This window comes from Chiloscyllium plagiosum, unplaced genomic scaffold, assembly GCF_037043375.1.
Source record: "Chiloscyllium plagiosum isolate Xiang-an unplaced genomic scaffold, Cpla_swu_hap1 HiC_scaffold_8, whole genome shotgun sequence".
Classification (NCBI taxonomy): Eukaryota; Metazoa; Chordata; class Chondrichthyes; order Orectolobiformes; family Hemiscylliidae; genus Chiloscyllium; species Chiloscyllium plagiosum.
Window position 1 is genome coordinate 58864785 of NW_028270146.1, and position 22226 is coordinate 58887010.

A 22226-nucleotide genomic window follows, 5' to 3' on the forward strand; every position below is an offset into this window, starting at 1 on the left:
TCAGAAACTACACATATTCCGAGCCAAAAGGCAAATAACTCAGCTTGATTCCCCAATGTCTGTCAAAATCAAGTGTGGTGAAACGCCCTCCACCTGCCTGGATGTGTGCAGTTCCAACAATAATCTAAAACCTCAAAACCATCCAGGCCAAAGCCATTTACTCAATTAGCACACCGTTCACACTCTTCAAAATTCACACCCTCCAACACCAACAGATACTGACAACAGTTTGTACTGTCACAAAGCTGGTCCCTTTTTTCTAAAAGCTGTTCCTTTTCTCAAGGATACTGTGTCCTTGATTATTTTTTCAGAGGTAAAAAACTCTCCCGGCTCCGAGGTGACTAGCTTGGTACAGAGACTAAAGAGTATTGAGGGGCCTTTCTGTTTATATATAAACAAATGAGACTTCAGGCCAAAGTGGTCATGTTTTAGAAGAAACCTATATAATGAAAGGGGAGGGGTCAGCTCTCCAGCTGAGCAGTTCAGTCCAGAACTACTGAGGTGTTCAGCTGTATGGAAACAGACTCTTTCTCTCTCTCTCCTTCAGCCCTTCTAACTTCAACTGTAAGCATTTGTTCCATTTTTACTTTTTAAGGGGGGTTGCTTATTGGGACTGTGGTGTATATTCAGTTTGGATAGACTGAGTTCTGTGGGGGTTCTTTGTGTTTCATTGTATAATTTTGTGAATAAATTTTTGTCTGTTTTAAAACCTGGTAGTCAACCTAGCTAATTTACTCCAGGTAATTTTCACTGTACACTTATTGAAACAAATTGCAAAGTTATGGTCTGGGCAGCCTGCTTGAGAATGTTTTGAGTGGTCTGGCCTAGTCTACAAAATACACCAAGGCTCCTCCAAAAGCACTTTCCAAACCCATGACCTCTACCCAGGACATGGGAACACAACCAACTGCAAGTTCCCTTCCAAACCACACATCATCCTGAATTGGAACTCTCTTGTGCCATTTCTTCATTGTCATTGGGTCAAAGTCCTGGAGCACCCTTTCTAACAGCACAATGGATGTCGTTAGACCACGTGGACTGCAGTAGTTCAAGTAGGCAGCTCTCTATCACCTTCCTCAGGACATAAATACTAGCCTGGCTAGCAATGCCAGCATCCAGTGTAAGAAATCAAGGAACACTTTAACCATTTACAAGAAACATCCAAGCTATTGAATAGTTTGCTGATTATTGCATCCTACATTTTTATTACCATCACTTTGACAGCAGTGGCATCAGATATTAGTCATGATATAGTGTGTCAGTGTTGGACTGGGGTGGATAAAGTTAAAAATCACAACACCAGGTTATAGTCTAACAGGTTTATTTGGAAGCACTATTTCAGGTGATAGGAGCAGTGATCTGAAAGCTAGTACTTCCAAATAAACCTGTTGGGCTATAATCTGGCGTTGTGTGATTTTTAACTTTGAATCAGAAACTAGATATACTGTTTGGATTGATGGGGGTGATGTTGAAACTGTAGGCAGAAATGCATTATGGCAATCACTTTCTCTATGACAGACCACTAGATTTAAGTCTTATAAATCATGACTATAACAAATGAAGGTGTTACATTAAAGACTGTATTGCTTACAATTACTGTGCTACACGAGTTCAATAAGCAAAAATAATTTAAAACTGAAAACAAAGAATTGCAATTGCACAGTTCGTGCCAATGCTTGCTATATTCAACAAATACTGCTGGAAAAGTGCAGCAGGTCAGGCAGCATCCAAGGAACAGGAGAATCGATGTTTCGGGCATAAGCCCTTCTTCAGGAATGAGGAAAGTGTGTCCAGCAGGCTAAGATAAAAGGTAGGGAGAAGGGACTTGGGGGAGGGGCATTGGAACCTATCGCATTTCCAACGCCCCTCCCCCAATTCCCTCCTCCCTACCTTTTATCTTAGCCTGCTGGACACATTTTCCTCATTCCTGAAGAAAGGCTTCTGCCCGAAACGTCGATTCTGCTGTTCCTTGGATGCTGCCTGACCTGCTGCACTTTTCCAGCAACACATTTTCAGCTCTGATCTCCAGCATCTGTAGTCCTCACTTTCTCCTCGTATATTCAACAAATAATCAGCTTTATTTATTCTACTTCAGGTAAACATGCAGTGATTTTTTTAAATGAAAAGTATAAATTTAAAAATTAAATCACTTTCAATCTAGTTGGTGTAAACGCACCGTACTTTAAAATACAGCATTTTCAATCTGAAAATCCCCATGATACTCCACTAACCTGGTTGCTTTTCTGTAATTCTTGAACCTTCCTGGCAAACTCCTTGGCTTCCTTCTGGCATTGTTGCTCCAATTTTTCCACTCTCCTCTGAATGCGTTCATCCAACATCTTCAGCTCCTCAATGTGATTCACAAATTCTTCCAAAAGCCTATTGCATAAAAGTACATTCACCTAATGTTAAATACCAGTGTTATACCGCCACATTAAGAATTACTGCTTCTTCCACATTTTCTCAGTCTGGTTGTGGATAAATGAAACAACATCATGGCCCTGACTGCAGATTGGCTCATGAGTGGCAAAACTGTGCTGCATCCCTCAGCAATGCTGCCTGGTTAAATTAGCCACAATCTACCTCAACTAAATGACAACAGTGGCAGTTCGCCACTATAACTACACCATACACCTGTCTCTCCATCAGTGCAACTCATTCTTTACAATTCACCAAACTACAGCCAAATCTCCCTATCTGCTAGATAACTCCCCTATTTTCTCCTTGATCGTCTGTGTCATAATTTCTCCATCAGAATTCAGATTACTAAAATCAAAAGTGGTCTCTTCTACAATTATGAAATGAAACATCTTCCCTCCTTAAGCTTTGTGTCAGTGCTTGTCGTCATCTCGACCATTCTCTCTATATCTTATATCTTGCTCAGTGGGGGTTTTCCACTCTTTAATCAATACTATTTACCAACTCATTGCCCTATCCACACAGTTGCCTCTGGAATTCCTCAAGTTTCTATCCTTAATCCACTCCTCTCATTAAAATGTCAATTCTTAGCAAGGATATCCAAGGCTATTCAGTCACCTTCTAAATCTATTCTGATGACACCCAAGCACAACCTCTATAGGACTACACTGCCTGCACTGTTAAACTGCGTATCCAAAAGATGGCTTCAGGGGAGCTACAATTTGTTTCAGTTAAACTATCGCAAAATCAGTCATTATTACCACAACTCGCTAAAATCTCCACACTTTTTGTCAGTGATTTCATCCTTGTCTTTTGCCAGTATCTCTCAGCTGGAATTGTTTCCAAACGTGACATTTATTAGTTTCCAAACTGTGTTCCTGTCTCCAGGACTTCATTACAAAAGCACCCCCTGCATCTCCACCTCACTGTAGTTCATCCACCCTGCTAGACTCAACTATTTTAGATTATCTCATGAATGGCCTCGTACCTCCTCCATGCTGCACACACTTTCGGTAATCTAAAAATCTTCTCACTGCATCATACACTTCAAATCCTGTTTACCCATCACTTCCAGCCTTGCTGAACTATACTTCCTTACCATCAATTTAAACTTCTTACACTGTGCTGTTTTCTTTTACCCTCATCCCCCTCTATATCTAACTTCCTTTTGCTCTACAAGCTCTTCAGAAACCTGTCTTTCAGACACTGACTATTCTGCATCATTTCGCTCCCTTTCTCTCTCAATAATGGCTTTATCTCAGCCTACTAGTCCCTATACTTTAATAAAAGTCCATCATGAACTCTTTTTACAACTGCATTATTCCCAAAGAGCCATTTTTGGTTATCACTTATTCAGCTTCCCTTCTGTCCTGGCTTACCATCAATAATCTCCTTGTCAGCCTATACCTTTCATATCTCTCTCACTCTGGGCTTCATAAGCACCCATTTGATCACAACCACCTCCTCTTCCAATTCTGCTTCCCCACCCTCCTCCTCACTCACCCTCACCCCTCCCAACTGTGACCATCAATACCACATTTTTTCAAGCTGCTATCACCAGAAATCTCGGGGTTTTTGTTGAATTCTCCCTTTTTGAAGATGGCCACTGTTTTGTTTTAGTGACATGCATTTTGCTTGCCACTTACCAGTCCAAGTCTTGCTGCTTAACTATGTAAATGAATTCCGAATGGTGAACACTGTACAATCGTTATAAATATCCACACTGCTGACATTTTCATGGAGGCAATGTCATTGAAGCAGCTGAAGCTGGTGAGACATAGCTGTGACAGCAGTTAGTTTAGGGTAGTATGCGGAGACTATGACGATTAGTCTCCAAAAACAATCATGTTTCGCTGTGCTAGGTATGGCTCCAACTAACAATGTTCTTCCCTCCAATGCCCACTGACTTCAATATTGCCAGCACACTTCACATCAAAATCAGCTGAATGCTGCCTTGATGTCAGGAACGTCTTCTAAGGCATTTGCATCCTTTCTTAAATAAGGAGTCCAAAAATGTACACAATATTCTAGACGCAGTCTTACCAATGTTCTATATAACTGCAAGCAAAATACCCTTAGTTTTATATTCCATTCCTTTCACAACAAGCAAAATTCCATTCAGAAAAACAATAAGTTAAAATAAAACTACCCTCCAGTCTGCATATTACATATACACATCTTTCAACACCAGATGGCACACTATGGTATCAAAGCCACTAGCTTATCAAGACCATAAGACATAGGAACAGAAATTAGGCCATTCAGCCCATCGAGTCTGCTCCGCTATTGAATCATGGCTGATAAGTTTCTCATCCCTGTTCTCCTGCTTTCTCCCCGTAACCCTTGATTCCCAAGGATCTATCTATCTCAGTCTTAAATATACTCAATGGCCTGTCCCCCACAGCTTTCTGTGGTAATGATTTCGATAGAGTCACCACACTCTGGCTGAAGCTTCTCCTTATCTCCATTCTAAAGGGTTTTCCCTTTACTCTCAGGCTATGCCATCGGGTCCTAGTGTCTGCTACCAATGGAAACATCTTCCCAACATCTACTCAGTCCAGGCCTTTCAGTATTCTGTATGTTTCAATTAGATCCCCCCCCCCCCCAATCTTTCTAAACTCAAGAGTATAAACCCAGAGTCCTCAAACGTTGCTCATATGTTAAGCCTTTCATTCCTGGGACCATTCTCACGAACTTTCTCTGAACATGCTCCAGGGTCAACTGATCCTTCCTAAGATGTAGGGCACAAAACTGCACACAGTATGCAAAGGTGGTCTGACAAGAGCCTTATAGAGCCTCAGAAGTACAGCCCTGCTTTTATATTCAAGTCTTCTCAAAGCAAATGCCATCATTGCACTTGCCTTCCTAACGACTGACTCTCAACCTGCAAGTTTAACTTAAGAACATCCTGGACTAGAACTTCCAAGTCCCTTTACACTTCAGACTTCTGAATTTTCTCCCCATTTAGAAAACAGTCCATCCCTCTATTCTTCCTACCAAAGTGCATGACCTCACACTTCCCCATTTGCTGCTACTTTGCTGACTATCCTAACCTATCTAAATCCTTTGGCAGCCTCCCTGCCTTCGCTATCCTATCTGTCTCTCTACCTATCTTTGTATCGTCCACAAACTTAACCATAATCCCCTCAGTTCCTTCATCTAGATTGTTAATGTATAAGGTGTGTGTGTGTGTGTGTGTGTGGGGGGGGGGGGAGAGAAAGAGAGGGAGGAGGAGGGAGATAGAGAAAAGAGAGCGCAGAGACACAAAGGATTTATGCCTGGAATTTCAAGTTACAGTGAAACTTTATGGTCCAAACACTGAACCTTAAAGAACACCACTTGTCACTGGTTGCCATCCTGAGAAGGATCCTTGCATCCCCACTCTGTTTTGTGCCAGACAGCCAAGCTTCTACCACGCTAGTACGTTGCCTCTGACACCATGGGCCTTTATCTCACGCAGTATCCTCCTGTGTGGCACCTTGTCAAAGGCCTTCTTGAAGTCCAGGTAGACAACATTTACTAGTTCTCCTTGGTCTAACCTGCTCGTTACTTCCTCAAAGAATTCTAGCTTAGTTATCAGACATGACCTCCCCTTGATGAAACCACACTAACTTTGCCTTATTTTACCAAACACTTCCAAGTATTCAGAAATCTCATCTATCACAATGATTCCAAGATATTACACATGATCGAGGTTAGGCCAATTGGCCTGTAATCTTTTGTCTTACTCCTATTTTAAACAGGAGTGTCATGTTAGTGATTTTCCAGACCCTCCTTGAGTCTAGTGAATCCTGAAAGATCACCACTAATGCCTCCACTATCTCTCCAGTATCTCCCTTAGAACTCTGGGGTGTAGTCCATCTGGTCCAGGTAATTTATCCAACTTCACGCCATTCAGTTTTTCTAGCACCTTCTCCTTGGTGATGGCCACCCTACTCAGCTCTGCCCTCTCTGTCTCGAACTTTTGGGATATTACTCATGTCATCCACTGTGAAGACTGACGCGAAATAATTATTCAGTTCCTCAGCCATTTCCTTGTTCCCCATTACTGTCTCTCCAGTGTCATTTTCCAGCAGCCAAATGTCCACTTTTCCACTGTCCTTCACCACATTATATGCTTGCTCCTTTTGATTTTATGGCGTCCCTGACTTCCCTAGTCAAATACTCTGATGTCTTCCAGTTTGTCATTGCGTAATCTAAACCTAGCTACATAATGAACCAGAATCAAATACAACCATCAGATTAGAATGGTATTCATAACACAGATTTCTCTATTATACTTAAACTATAGCACACAAAGGAAGTACACCATCCTTGAAACAGTTTAAGAGTTGAATGGACAACTTCCAATTAATAGACAGTACCTTTTTGGATCAAAGGCTTCTGCACCACCTTTGGAACCTCCACCTGGTGTCCTCCATGCCAGACGTTCAATATACTCATCAACATCAAAAGGTTCCTGGAAACAAAATAAACAACTCTCCAACAAAACAGTTTTGAATTGCATTATACGTTAATAAAATAACTGCACAGCTAATTAGGAAAAATTGGACACTTAAATTATTCAGAGAACTTCCAGTACATCAGCAAATATTGATACTTTGATATTTGTTTTCTATTAACACAATATTATCAAACCAACAAGAGAGGTTACTTCTACAGAGGTCAACAAATAACATCCTTCTTATACAAAAATAACTTGAATTTCTTATTATGCCATTTGTTGGAGTAATATATCCTAAGGTGCTTCACATGAGTGCTATAAAACAAAATTTGACCCTAAACTGCATAAAACAAGGACAGGTGACCAAAAGCTTGACTAAAGCTAGGTACTAAGAAGCATTATAAAAAGAGGGGATATGGGGGAAAAGGGCAGAGGCACAAAGGGTTTAGGCCTGGTATTCCAAGTTAAAACATACACACCTCAGTTAACTCAATTTTATATAGGTAAATGTAAGTGACTTGTATTCAATAGCTGTGCAGGTGAAAATGTCTGCTTTCATGATTTTAGATAAATAATTTATGTTCTTCTGACATAGGCATTGCATGAAATCAGCGTGGTGATTAATGCTTCACATTCATCATTTCTCCTCAATAGGACCTAGGGTTCATGTCACACTACGGGTGACCCCACTGCACAACACAGACACAAGCTCGTTTTCATATGCACACATATACACCTCTGCACTCACACTGACACATGCACCTTCTCACACTTACCCCATATCACGTGCACACGCACACGCAATCTGTCGCTCCTGCATATGCACACATATAAGCTTAAGGGGTGAATTTGTTTTTGCAGAATTACATTTAATTTTGCTCAAAAGCTGCATGAATCTATGCAAAACTCTAAAACGATAGAAGGTTTTGTCGGTCTGACATAGCATTGGGACACAGACAGACTTCACTAACACCCTTTGTTTAAAAACCTGAGCTTTCTTGAGAACATAATTTAAAAGTAGTTCTGGGATTTACATATCAAATAACAGAGACCAGCATAGCCCATTATAAAAGATGAAAGTTTTAATCTAAGATTGCTTACTGTATCACATCTCCACAACAGTGGAGATGTGATACAGTAAGCCAATTTCTAGCCAATGCTTTGGCTAGAAATTGTGAGCATGATCTTTACCTCCACAATCACCAGATGAAGGAACTGCACTCCAAAAGCTAGTGCTTCCAAATAAACCTGTTGTAACCTGTTGTGATTTTCAACTTTGTCCACCCCAGTCTAACACTGGCACCTCCAAGTCATGGTATATATTTTGTACATCAAGGTTACTTCACACTTTCATTTCAGTTTAACATACAAACAAAGGAATAATTAACAGCAACACCAAATACAATTTTGCACAAAAATTTATGCTATTGCTGCAACATCTGAACATTACAAGCACAAAATAAATATAATTTACTTTAAATTGACCATTTATAACTCTGGACATGGAAATTACAAAAATTTACTGCAATTTCTATCCACTTCAAATCTTGCTCACTGAAACCTTTCACAGAGAAGTGCTCAAGTGGCATTGCTATCTCAATTTCTCAAGGCACTCACTTGAACCTATATACCATTCCCTTGGGTACATAACAACCTGAGCTGAAAATGTGTTGCTGGAAAAGCGCAGCAGGTCAGGCAGCATCCAGGGAACAGGAGAATCGAGGGCTTATGCCCGAAACGTCGATTCTCCTGTTCCCTGGATGCTGCCTGACCTGCTGCGCTTTTCCAGCAACACATTTTCAGCTCTGATCTCCAGCATCTGCAGACCTCACTTTCTCCTCCTACATAACAACCTGGCATTGTCATGAAAACTGTTGACAAGATGGGTTGTGTAGTTTGCTGACCCAACATTTACCCAGCAGAGGCTGAATGCCAGCCCTCTAACACCACCTCCTACTTCCCCACTCGGGACTATGACATGCTGTTTAGTGATGGAGTCATCATTTAAATTTTTTTTTTGACCTTTGGGTCTTTGTGCCACAGCCTCCAATCTAGTTTCCAAGCCCAGACCTCATCACCTCCCCAAGCACCACTAACAGGACTGCACTACACAGACCTATTGTTTCTGCTATTCTTGCCCCTATTTTGACTGTCTTTTCATTCTTCTCCATCTAGCTTTTGCCTAGTTTCTTATTTATATCTGGTTCTATTGACGCCCTCTGTTACTTGAACAGTTTTCCGGCTCTAACTGTCACTTTCTCATCATGATATCAAAATCATTGACACCATCATTGCCCAATAAGATAGTCTGACAGTCCTTTGCTTCTTTCAAGTATTCAGGTCCATCCAGTCACCACCAACAACCAACTCTGCCTCGGTGAACGTGTCCTCACTTTGAATAAACTCGAACTCCAAGTACTTCCTCCATTGTTGGAGAACCTGCATGGGTCCCAGGCATAGCTGTCTTTTTAACTGACGATGTGGTATACTTTCTGTTCCAGCACAACTATGTCCAGTCATTATTTTTTTTTTCAATTACCATCTCCTTTAACCTTGTACAACCACTCCTTTCAGCATTTAGTCTCGCCTGCCTCTCACAGATCTCTAACTCTGGCATCCATTGCCCAATTCCTTGCCTGTGTCCAAGCACTGGTCACGTCATCACTAACTTGCCCCTTTTGATGATGCGGATGAGTCTCTCACAAAAGATACAGCTTGAGCTTTGATTTTTTTTCCCCAATCATTTTCCATTTGTCTGTCTGCCTATTCAGGTGAGAACTAAAACCAATTTGTGTGTTTGGCAGTTGTAGTAAATTAATAATTTTATCTTTGTTCAAGAGAATTATTAAAACACAAACCCAAAATAAAAACAGCAAAAGTTCCTTCCTTCAAAGGTGCAATTAAATTCTATGTAGAAAGAAAATTGAAAAGGTTTCAAAGTTGTTAGAAATTAGTCAGCCTACTTGTAGTTGCCAACTTAGCATGCTCCACTAAGATATAATTTACATTGCTGGCTAAAACCTGAGCACATAGAATGATATTAGGGTGTAAATCAAGGCTAAGGAGTTAAAGTGGCAGCTTTTAGATAAGACTGTAAATAGGAGAACATAATTTCTCTTTATCTTCTATGGATGATATTAAAAATTAATTTGTATTACCTTGACAATTCTTTTCAGGAAATAGCTAGGATTGAAGTGCTTTCACTAAACAAGTCATTCACACTTCAATTCAAAATATTGTGTCAAGATGAGAGTTGGATGTGAGGCATCACTATAAATGACTCAGTCTGTGAGAGAGGAGTTGTCAGTCATTTTCATGTGGTACTTAACCTATAAATTATATAGTGATAAACTTCCACAGTAGACCTCAACATGAAACCACAGCAATCATATTTCTGGAAATTTATACAATAAACTCCCATTCAAAGGGGGACAAATTTGCAAATTACAGAAAACTGCAAAAGTACTTGGCAAAAATAAAAGATGTTTCAACTATCCTGGGAGTAAATGCAATATGGAAAGTATAGAGGATACAATTAATTTGTTAAATATATTTAGGCGAAACTTATTACTCAGTACTCAGCAAAACCAAATACTAAGGGCAGTATTACACAGCAATACCAAATTCACGACTTGGTTTAGGGGATGAAATATAGAAGGTGGAGTGCCATCATAGGCAGAGCCATCCAAAATTGACTAAGTGCAGGAAAAAGAAAGTATAATTTTGACAGGCAGTTTTGTAACTAGAAGGCTTCTTTCAGAGTGGTACAGTATTAGTCCTCTGCTATTTATGCCAAAGATCAATTCTTTAGACTTGTATGTAGTGGATGTGATTAAGAAGTTGGCGGATAGTACAAAAATTGACCTTGTCATTTATACCAAGAAAGTTAGACTGCAGAAAGCTAATAGATTGGTCCTCTGTGCAAAAAGGTGATTCCATTCAGAAGTGGAGCGATGCACTTACAGTAGCAAATAAGGCAAGGAAGTAAATGACAAGTATAAGATTATTGTGAAGAATATATAGAAACACCACAGGGACCTTGGAGATCACATTCATGAGTACAGAAGATAGGGAGGCAGGTAGATGAGTTTGTTCAAAAAGGCATGAGATACCTTCCTTGTGACAAAGTCAGTCAGCATAAGAACAGGGAAGTTATGTTAGAACTGTAAAGAAACTAGTTAAATCTTTATGGCACTAGGTACAATTCTGGTCATACTACTGGAAGGATGCGATTGTACTAAAAAGATGTTTGAGATTACTCAAATTAAAATTGTCCAGTTCTACCAAAGATTGAATAGATTAAGGTGGTTTTCTTTGGAGGCCAAGGAAAGATTTAACAGACACATACACAAATGCAGAGGAACCTGGATAGAATAGTAAAAATATGCCTGTTAGTAGAGAGATCAGTAACCAGGGTCTTTATAATTAAAGAAACTGTTGAAGGATTAGAGGGGATCAAAATAATATTTCAAAAAAATAGTGAGCATCTGAAACCCCCTGTCTGAAAAGGGTGGTAAAAGCAGAAACCCTATTCATAACTAAAAATACTTAGAAATGTGCTCAAGCTACAACTTACTGGGTTATGGATGGAGTGGAACAATAGAAATAAGACTGGATTACTCTTTTTTATGCTGGCAAAGTTAAGAATAGGCCAAATGGCCTCTTTGTGATCTAGGCATTTCCTTGGTTCATACAATGATGCTACGCAGCTCAGCCCATCATTATAAAAGTTCTTGAAAAAAGTACTAACCTATGAGACCATAACCCAGCACATTCTTTCAAGATAAGATTTTGTTTGGGAAATGGCAGAGAACATCTGCTCAATTTTAATTTTAATATTGTTTCTTCCAACTATATCACTCAATATATTCCATCTAAGATTGCATACAGGAAACCAGTACCCTCCTCCATTTCGGCTACTGAACCAGTCAATAGCAGAGACCTTGAATTAATTTATTCAGATTTATCCTGCCAATGAAGAAAGAAATAATCTCTCCTAAGGATCCCCAGTAACAGAATTAAAAAAACAAGATGGGAACAGAAGGCACAAGCCTAAATCTTTGTTTGCCATGACACCACTTGTTGAATATTCTAACGTATCATCATAAGACAGAAGCTAACCATTTGGCTTGACAGTCAATTGCATCGCTACTGCTGAATCACCCACTATTAAAATTCTGGGAATCTTTACTCGTCCAGCCATATGAATTCTGTGACTAAAAGAGCAGGTATTAGGTTGGGAATCCTGCAAGAAGTAACTCTCAACTTGATGTCCAAAACTTGTGTAGCATCTGCAAGGCACAAATCAGGAGTGCTCTCAACTTGTCTGGATGAGACAATGTGAGTCAATTTTTCAAGATCAAGGACAATTTGTTTCACTTCAATGTTATAGGTTCTACTAACTATGCCTCATGCAAGGCAGGTGATGCTCGATGGCTCAGGCAGAGGTGTCGGAAATCTCCCCGCTCTCTGTGATGCCTCAATAATGCCTCTGCATGCTCCTGACAAAAATCCCATGAGAACCTTCTCCATTTTAGACATTCACAAGCTAAGACCCTCCATGAGTCATGGGCATGTTTGATCTCTACAGGGGGCTTGTTTCCACTGTATTTCTGGGAGTCTCTAGCCATGACCAAGTTCCAAATTGTTTAGAATGAAAACCAAATAACTACAGATGCTGTAAATTAAAAACAAAAATAGAAATTGCTGGAAACATTCAGCAAGTCTGGCAGCATCTAAGAAGAGAAATCAGAGTTAAAATTTGGGTCAAGTGACCCTTAGAATTCTGAGGAAGGGTCAATCAACCAGAAATATTAACTCTGATTTCTCTCCACAGATGCTGCCAGACCAGTTTAGCTTTTCCAGCAATTTCTGTTTTTGTTCCAAATTGAACAGTTACTTCAGAATCTAGTATCAGGCACATAAATGTTATGCCCTATCCAGTGGAGCTTATTTTGGGCGATTAGTGTCTCAATATTGGACAGAATGGTTTGGGAGAGGACACGGTTAGTGGACCACCTTCCTTCAGGTTTGATGGGATCTTGCTGAGGGAATAATGACAGTACTTTTTCATTGCTTTGAGAAATGTGCTGCAGGTTGCCCAAGTCTCTGATGAAGTGCAGGTATTACTGTTGCCCAGCAAAACATCGCCTTAGTCTCAGGTTTGACATTATCTGTAAGCAGTCTTTCTCACTTATCTGAAAACTCAACTGGAACACTGGGGAAGATGAAGAATTCTGGCATCTATGACTTTTTCATAAAGATGCAGCCCAAGATACAGACTACATTCCACGGGTCTGGATGAGTGCAGCTCCAATAACACCCAAGAAGCTCAACAACATCCAGGTCAAAATGGCTTGCTCGATTAGCACTCCATCCATTAAATTAATCATTCACTCATTTCACCATCAATGCAGCAATATACACCTCATCTAAGATGCAGTTCAGCAAATTGCTAAGCCTCCGGAAACAGCACCTTTCAAATCCTTCGTCACAACGACATTCAACGCCAAGGATAGCAAATACATGGAAACACTACCAAATTCCCTTTGAATGATAGGCAACAAGACACTTGAGCTCAAGCTTGTCAACTGAATGTTGTTCCATAAAGTCAACACCCAATCTGCATTTAGTCTTCTCAATGTGGAGGAGACCACATCATAAACAGTGAATACAGCACATTTAATTGGAAGAAGGACAAGCAAATCACTGTTTCATTTTGAAGGATGTATGGGTCTTGCAACAGAAAGAAGGGAGAACATAAAAGGGCAGGTGTTGTGCTTTAAATGAATCAATTGAAGTAAAGTACATGCAGATGGAGTGAACTATTACAGAAGCAAAGAAGGTAAGTGACTAGGCAAAACAGCAATGGAGCAGCACCTCAATTAACGTTTCTGATCAGGTGACCCTTCTTCAGAACCGAAATAGTTCTGAAGCCCAGTTCTGAAGAAGAGTCACCTAATCCAAGATAGTAACGGATTTCTCACTACATCTGCAGCCAAATCTGCTGAGTTTTTTACAGCAATTTCTGTTTACAGCATCCACAGTTCTTTTGGTTTTTATTTAGCACCTCAATTCTTTGGCAAAGCAGTTGGGGGTGTTGCTAAGCTGGCTGTTTGCTGCCTGGCATATTGGAAGGCCTTAAACCAATCTCCAGTTTAACAAGGAGATTCAGAGTTTTGAACATTTTTCTTCAAAAGTATTATCATGGACTTGATCAGTTAGACTGAGCATACCAATCAAAAAGTGATGCCATGGATCTGATATATGTACTTAAGCATGAGGGGCTGACACTAAATAGCTTCAGAGATTGAACGTTACAAAGAAAGTAAGTCAAATTTGAACAAAATATAGTTGAGTAGGTCTAGATCAGGGTACAATTTTCTGAGAGCTTTTCTTGTGATTTTCTTGAGGGATATGTTTAATTTTCATTCTCACTAATTTAATGATTGAGCAATGCAATCACATAGTAACAATACCTTGAGTATTTGTCATAGAGAAAGTGAGGACTGCAGATGCTGGAGATCAAAGTCAAAAAGTGTGGCGCTAGAAAAGCATAGCAGTTCAGGTAGCATAAGCCCTTCACCAGCATCCTGATGAAGGGCTTATGCCTGAAACGTCGACTCTCCTGCTCCTTGGATCTGCCTGGCCTGCTGTGCTTTTCCAGTGCCACACTTTTTGTATCTGTCAAAGACCAGGCAGCATGACAACAGACCCTTCGATCCAACTCATCCATGCCAACCAGGTTTCTCAAACTAAACTAGTCCCAGTTCTCTCTAAACCTTTCCTATTTACAAACCTATGCAAATGTCTTCTAAATGTTGTAACTGTACCTACATCTACTACTTCCTCTGGCAGTTCTTTTCATAGACACACCACCCTCTGTGGGAAAAGGTTGGCCCTCAGGACCCTTTTAAATCTTTCCCTTCTCACCTTAAAAATATGCCCTATAGTTTTGAATTTGCCTACACTCGGCAAATTCTGTACTGTTCACCTTCTCTCTGCCCCTCATGATTTTAAGCCTCTGTAAGATCACCCCTCAACTCCAGAAAGAAAAGTCCCAGTCCATCCAGTCTCTCCTTATAACTCAAAACTTCTAGTTCCGGTAACATCCTTGTAAATCTTTTCTGCACCCTTTTCAATTTAATAATATAATTTCTTTGGCAGGGTGACCAGAACTGTACACAGTACTCCAAACGTGGCCCCAATGTCCTGTAGGGCTGTAATGAGTTTTGGACTGAAAAAAATTCAATACCCTTGATAACCATCAACCCTCCTTTAAAATTGAAAATCACACCACAGATGGAAAACATCAATTTTCTCAACACCACAGTATTTAAGTTGGCACACGAATGCAAATATAAGCAATAAAAACCTGACTCTTCTACTGACAAAAAGCCATCACATTGAACACACTCGCTACAGACGAGAGGAGTCACGTCAAATGCCTATTTGTCACACATGCACAAAGCTGGAATATTTTAATCAAGTAATTACTTCCCCATTCACAGCTTCACAAATCTCAGATTTAATTTGACCATGTTATACTTTGTTCAATGTATATACACCTACTCATTTTTACGTCGATATTAACTCCTGAACGTGCAGCTATAAGTTAGAGATTTCCCATTCATTTTTAAGTAAAGATAAAGTTGCCATAGTATTACCAGACCATTGGACTGCTCTCTCATTACAGAGAGATACGACTAGTGGTGATTTTTAACCTGAGGGTCACTGCTCCTGACGCGAAGAGCAAGGTCAAAAATGCAGGACCTTTATGGTACGGTAATTGAATGTTTCTGTAGACAATTTAAAAACATCTCCAGTCCCCTCACAGCCTCCCTTCAAGCACCCGAAGCCCTTCAAAAGCTCCAACTGGCCCCTGGCTCTTTCACAAGCTCCACTTCACTTCCAGTTGTTCACTTGAGTCTGCTCTTTTTGTCCCCATTTCCTCCAAAAAAAGTACATTTGGTCCACTCAGCCATCTTCATCCAATCACAGATTATTTTTCTTCTGCGTTTCTTTTCCAGGGATCTGTACGGGGACCTCTGTTGTTTGTGATATACGTAAGTGACTTGGATGAAAAAGTATATGGGTAGGTTAGTAAGTTTACAGATGATACACAGATCGTGGAATTGTAGAAGGTTGTCAAAGGATACAGTGGGATATAGATCACTTGCATATATGGGTGGAGAAATGGCAGATGGAGTTTAATCCAGTCAAGTGTGAGGTACTGAACTTTGAGAGATCAAATGTTAAGGAACAGTATAGAGTTAGTGACAGGACCCTGAACAGGATGAACAAGGGTCTTTGAGTTCAAGTCCACTGCTCTATGAAAGTGCCACTCAAGTGGATAGGGTGGTAAAGGAATGCTTGCCTTTATTGGTCGAGGAATTCAGTACAAGAGTCAGGATGTTATGTCGCAGCTTTATAACACTCTGAATAGGCCACACATAAGAATATTCCATTCAATTCTGTTCACATTATAGGAAAGATATGGAGGCTTTGGAGAGGGTGCAGAAGAGGTTTACTAGTTGCCTCTAATGTTGCCTGGATTAGAGGGTATCACCTGTAAGGACAGGCTACAAAAACAAGGGATGTTTTCTCTGGAGCAGCAAAGACTGAGGGGAGATTTGAAAGAAGTCTATAAAATTGAGATGCATAGATAGGGTTGATGGTCAGGATCTTTTTCCTCAGAGCTGAAATGTCTAAAACAAGGGAGCATGCATTTAAGGTGAGATGGGAGACATTCAAAGGAGATGCGAGGGGTAAGTTTATTTTTACAATGAGAGTGGTAGGAATCTGGAATATGGTGCCAAGGATAGTGATGGAAGCAGACACAATAGCAGCATTTAAGGGACTTTTAGATAAACACATGAATATATAAGGAATGGAGGGATATTGACCAAGGACAGGCAGAAGGGATTACTTTAATTTGCCATCATAGAGATGTACAGCAGAGAAACATAACCCTCGGTCCAACTCACCCATGCCGACCAGATATCCTTACCTAACCGAGTCCCATTTGCCAGCACTTGGCCCATATCCTATTCATGTACCCATCCAGATGTCTTTTAAATGTTGCAATTGTATCAGCCTCTATCACTTCCTCTGGCAGCTCATTCCATACACATACCACCCTCTGCATGAAAACATTGCCCCCTAGGTCCCTTTTAAATTTTGCCCCTCTCATCCTAAACCTATGCCCTCCAGTTCTGAATTCCACCACCCCAGGGCATCACAACATCGTAGGCTGAAGGGCCCCTTCCCACGCAGTACAGTTCAATGTTCACCTGGTGACTAGAGGAAGAACGGCTCATCTTCAGCGTTGGGACCCTTCAACCACACGGCATCAATGTCAACTTCACAACTTTCCTCATCTCCCCTCCCCACCTCATCCCAGGTCCAACCTCCAACTCGGCACCGCCCTCTTGAACTGTTCTACTTGCCCATCTTCATTCCCATCAATCACAGCCACCCCCCCAACCCCGCAACTACTTATTGCCATCTCAGCTACCTTCCCCCCCACCCCACTCTATTTATGTCTCGGACCCCTTCCCCCACCACTCCCCTCCACATTCCTGATGAAGGGCTTATGCCGAAAACGTTGACTATCCTGCTCCTCAGATACTGCCTGACCTGCTGTGCTTTTCCAGTGCCACACTTTTTGACTCTGATTCCCAGCATTGGCAGTCCTCACTTTCTTCTATGTTCTATGCTTATTACTGATAGGTGTACTAGTGAAGCAGCCTGTGACTGGAATCTGTACAAGATTGTTTTCTGAATTAATTCATTGAAAAACCAACTGGAAGACAGGTCATCTCAACTTGGTATTGTGTAATGAGAAAGAAATAATTGGCAAACTAGCTGTGTGGCACCTCTCAGGGGAAAAGTGACCATAATATGATAAAATTCTTCATTAAGAAAGAGAGTGACATAGTTAATATTGACACTATGGCCCTAAATGTAAATAGAAGGAAATGTGATGATAGGATGCATGAGCGGGCTCTGATCAAGTTGGGAGCATTACTTAAAGCAATAATGGTGGATAGGCAATGGCAAACATTTAAAGTGTGTATGGAGGAATTGTAACAATCATTCATTCCTGCTTGATACAAAAATAAAATGGAAAAGGTGGCTGGCCATGACTAACCAGGGAAATTATGGATAGTATTAGATCCAAGGAAGGGGCATACAAATTGGCCAGAACGGCAGCAGACCTGAGGATTGGCAGCAGTTTAGATTTTACCAAAGGAAGACAAAGCATTGATTAAGAGAAGAAAAATACAGTCCAAGAGTCAGCTTGTGGTGAACACACCAAAGTGATTGTGAAAGCTTCTATGTGAAGAGAAAAAGATGTGAAGACAATTGCAGAACCCTTACAATCAGAAACAGGGGTAGTTATAATGGGGAACAAAGAAAAGACAGACCAATTAAATACAAAAACAAAAATTGTTGAAGCAGCTCAGCAGGTCTGACACCATTTGTTAAGAGAAAGCATAGTTAACATTTTAAGTCCCGTATCCCTCCTCCATAACAATCAAATACATATTTTGGCTCTACCTTCACAAAGGACAGAAATACTATCCCATTCATCTGGGGAACACAGGATCTAAAGAGAGAGCAAAAACGAGCACGAGAGCAAGAACTGAAGGAAATAAATATCAGTATGGAAATTGTGTTAGGTGAACTGATCGGGTTAAAGGCCAACAAATCCCCAGTGCCCAACTATTTATACTGCAGAGTACTCAAGGCCCGAGAAATAGGTGGTGATCATCTTTTCAAGATTCTAGGACTCCGGAACAGTTCTTACGGATTGGAGGGTAGCTACTGTAACACCATTATTTTTCTTTAAAAAGAAAAAAAGAGCTAGAGAGAAAACAGTGAATTTTAGGCCCTCATTTCTCCCTCTCTACTGTCTTCTGTATAGGTTCACACACCCCTGCCACTTTTGTTTAAACTTCGTCAACCACATGAGCAAATACTCTCCTAGAACATCAGTTACAGTCTTGCCCAGGTGCAACCTATCCAGCTTGTACTGTTCCAACCCCTCCAGAACCGATCCCAATGCCCCAGGAATCTGAAAACAGCTCCCCACCGACCCCCAAACATTTCTCCAGCCACACATTCATCTGATCATGTGTACCAAAGCTTAGATTTCAGAAACACAACTAGTTAATTTTCTACCAGCTCTTAATTTTGCCAGGCAAATACTTCTGGGTTGAAAGATAGGGTTCTAAGCAGAAATTAAACATGTGGAAATTTTAAATTAGCATTTCCCAAGCAAGTATCGAGTAATAAACTGTTTTTCGTTCTTCTCAATTAGACCGGCAAGTACATTGAAAAACAATCTAAGACTGCTGGCTTTTGTTTGGTGTTCTGACACTTCACCACATTAATTGCGTCACTGCTACACATGCTAATGTAACTCATCAATAACGTCCTTAATGTTAATGTAATTGTGATCATGTTGAACATTTAAGTGTAAAATTCTCCTCCTTCATAATTAATATCTGATTCAATGAAAGCATCATATACAAACCATTTGTTTCATACAGACTGACATAATTCAGATTTCTGAGATCTTATATTAAAATACAGCTGCAAACATACATTCTAATAGACAACTCACCTTTAAATAAAGACAAATTCCTAAACAACATAGTAACAATGATACAGATGGATTTATAAAAAAATTACACGAAATTATTTTTAAAATACTTGAGCAGAAAGTCTAATATTACATTATGTCAGCTACATATTTAGGAATGTTTTAAACTATAAAATATTTGTTTCCAACTAGTAGCTGCAAAGACAGCAAAATGTAGTCTTAAAGTTAACAGCATAGTGCACAAAATGTAGCCCTGAGTTAACAGCATGGTGCAGAGGAAAACAGTCTAACATGGTTTAGCATAACTGAAGTTGTGTGGAAAACATGACAAGAGAAGGGAAGGAGAATCCTACAGAATATCACAAGATTCAAACATGGGCCTGAAGTATAAACTGGATTTAGACAGTCATGGCGCAATTAAAAATGCTACAAATAACGAGGTCAGGCAGCATCAGAAAGAAACAGTTTTAACAGTTTGGTCTGTTCACATTCATCAGAACGGGAAAAGACTTGCAATATAAAAGTTTTAACAAACCTGTCAATTGGGCACCTGTTAGGAAAAGGGGAGCATTGGGAAAAGAAGAAAAGGAAGATTTGTGATAGGGTCGAAAAGAACAAAGAACAAAGAACAGAATCAGAGGACAGAAACTCGTCCATGCCAACCAGGTTTCTCAAACTAAACTAGCCCCGCTTGCCCATGATTGGCACATATCCCTCTAAACCTTTCCTATTCATGTACCTATACAAATGTCTACTAAATGTTACAACTATCCCTGCATCTACCACTTCCGCTGGCTTTATTCCATATACCATCTTGTGCGAAAAAGTATCATCAGGTCCCTTTTAAATTTTTCTCTTCTCACCTTAAAAAATATACTCCCTAGTTTTGAAACACCCCTACTCTAGGGAAAAGACCTTTTCTATTCACCTTATCTATGCCACTTGAGAGTTTATAAATCTAAGGCCACCCCTCAAACCCCCACACTCCAGGGAGAAAAGTTCCAGCTTATCCAGCCTTTCCTTATAACTCAAACCCTCCAGTCCCAGCAACATCCTGGTAAATCTTTTCTGAACCCTGTCCAATTTAATAATATGTTTACAATAGCAAGGCGACCAGAACTATACACAGCAATCCAGACAGAAGAGATGGTGATATGAGGCCACAAGGACTTACACATGAAGAAAAGATTTTTCGAGAATTTACCAAAACTTGCAAAGAACAGGGGAACAAAAGGGTAGCACAAGTTAAGTTTTTTTAAAAAAAACCAACAGGACTGTATTGGTTAAAAGTTTCAGGATCTGGGCTTTGTTAGCTAAGTCAGCATTTGTTACCCATCGCTAACCGACAGTGAGAAGGTGTTGATGAGCCATCTTCTTCAACCATTGCAGTCCATGTGGTGCAGGTAAGACCACCACAAGAACTAGGAGCATTAGTAGGTAATTCAGCCCCTCGAGCTAGCTTAGCCATTCAATACAGTCATGACTAATCTCAACTCCGCCTCAACTCCACTTTCTTGCTGACTCCCTATCATACTAATTTAAAATCTGTTTATCTTTTCCTTAAATGCATTGTGTTTCAGCATCCAATGCATTCTGGGGTAGTGAATTCCACAGATTCATGACCCTGTGCAAGAAGAATTTTCCTGTCTTGGTTTTAAATCTGCTATCCCTTATCCCAACATTGTGACCTCTACTCTAGATTGCCTCACATGGGGAAAGATCCTGTCTTTGTCTACTTTGTCAATTTCCTTCAGTAACATTCACACCTCAAGTAGATCACCTCTTATCCTTCTAATCTCCAGAGTGTAAAGGCCTAAACTGTTCAACCTCCTACAATACTACTCAAAAGGGAAAAGTACTGACAACCGTTCTGGAAATCAGATGTTACAGCTTAAAGAAAGGATTTAAAATTATGTCTTTCATTGGAGTAAAAAGGACTGTAATGGAGCAACCAAAATGATTAACTAGAGCACAATAACATTTTCCATTATTGTGGTGAATCAGTAAAACAGGGCCAAGATTCAGGATCATGAAAAGTTAAGAGGGTGAACTTTCAGTGCCTAATACTAGAAGTAGCAGTCAAACTATTAACCTCTGTACAGAAAACATAACATTTTAAACGAATTGGATAAATGCAGGTAAGGGAATCGTAACTGAGCTCGTTTAGGCTTAATGGGTCGAACTGCATCTTCTGCGACTCAATAGTGACAACTGACTTGGTTGAAACAACCTCAGTATAATAAATAGCATGGTCCTTTGTCATCTCATTGACTGCTGCACACTACAACAAACAACTAGAACGTTACATTCTTACAATGACAGCAATCAATTAAACCCGTCTTCGTGCCTAACATTTCTGACAGTCAGCCATTTTCCCAAAATATCGAAAACACGGAGGCCCGAGCTAAAGCAGACTCGGAGCGAGCATCGACAAAGAAGCTGGGGGGGGGGGGGGGCGGCGAACACGGCCCTACCGCAGCAGTCAGCACCGGCAACCCACCTCGAAAAGTTCCGCTGTAGCAGCCATTCCGTCCGATATCAGGAGCCCCTCGCTATCGCCTAGCCCAGCTGCCTACATACTGAGTACGAATGCAATACCGACCCAGAGGAGGATGCTGCTGAATTGAGATGAGAACCTAGGGGCGTTAGACTCCGCTGGCGCTGTCAACCGCTCCCTGATCTACACACCCGATACCTGCGCCATCTTCCTACCACCGGAAACTGCGCAGTGAAGCCCTGAACCTGCGGCTTCTG

The 22226-nt window shown here is 40.5% G+C and overlaps 1 protein-coding gene across 1 annotated transcript in view; it reads right to left on the minus strand.

The window, feature by feature from the left end:
- Positions 1 to 22182, minus strand: part of exoc5 (exocyst complex component 5) — an 87677-nt gene extending 65495 nt beyond the window's left edge. The window contains exons 1-3 of the mRNA XM_087989878.1: positions 21973 to 22182; positions 6783 to 6877; positions 2232 to 2379 (exon numbers count right to left, since the gene is read on the minus strand). Of these exons, the coding sequence (XP_087846004.1) occupies positions 2232 to 2379; positions 6783 to 6877; positions 21973 to 21999 (270 nt within the window). The 5' untranslated portion in view covers positions 22000 to 22182. The remainder of the gene's footprint in view (positions 1 to 2231; positions 2380 to 6782; positions 6878 to 21972) is intronic.
- Positions 22183 to 22226: the final 44 nt, after the last annotated feature.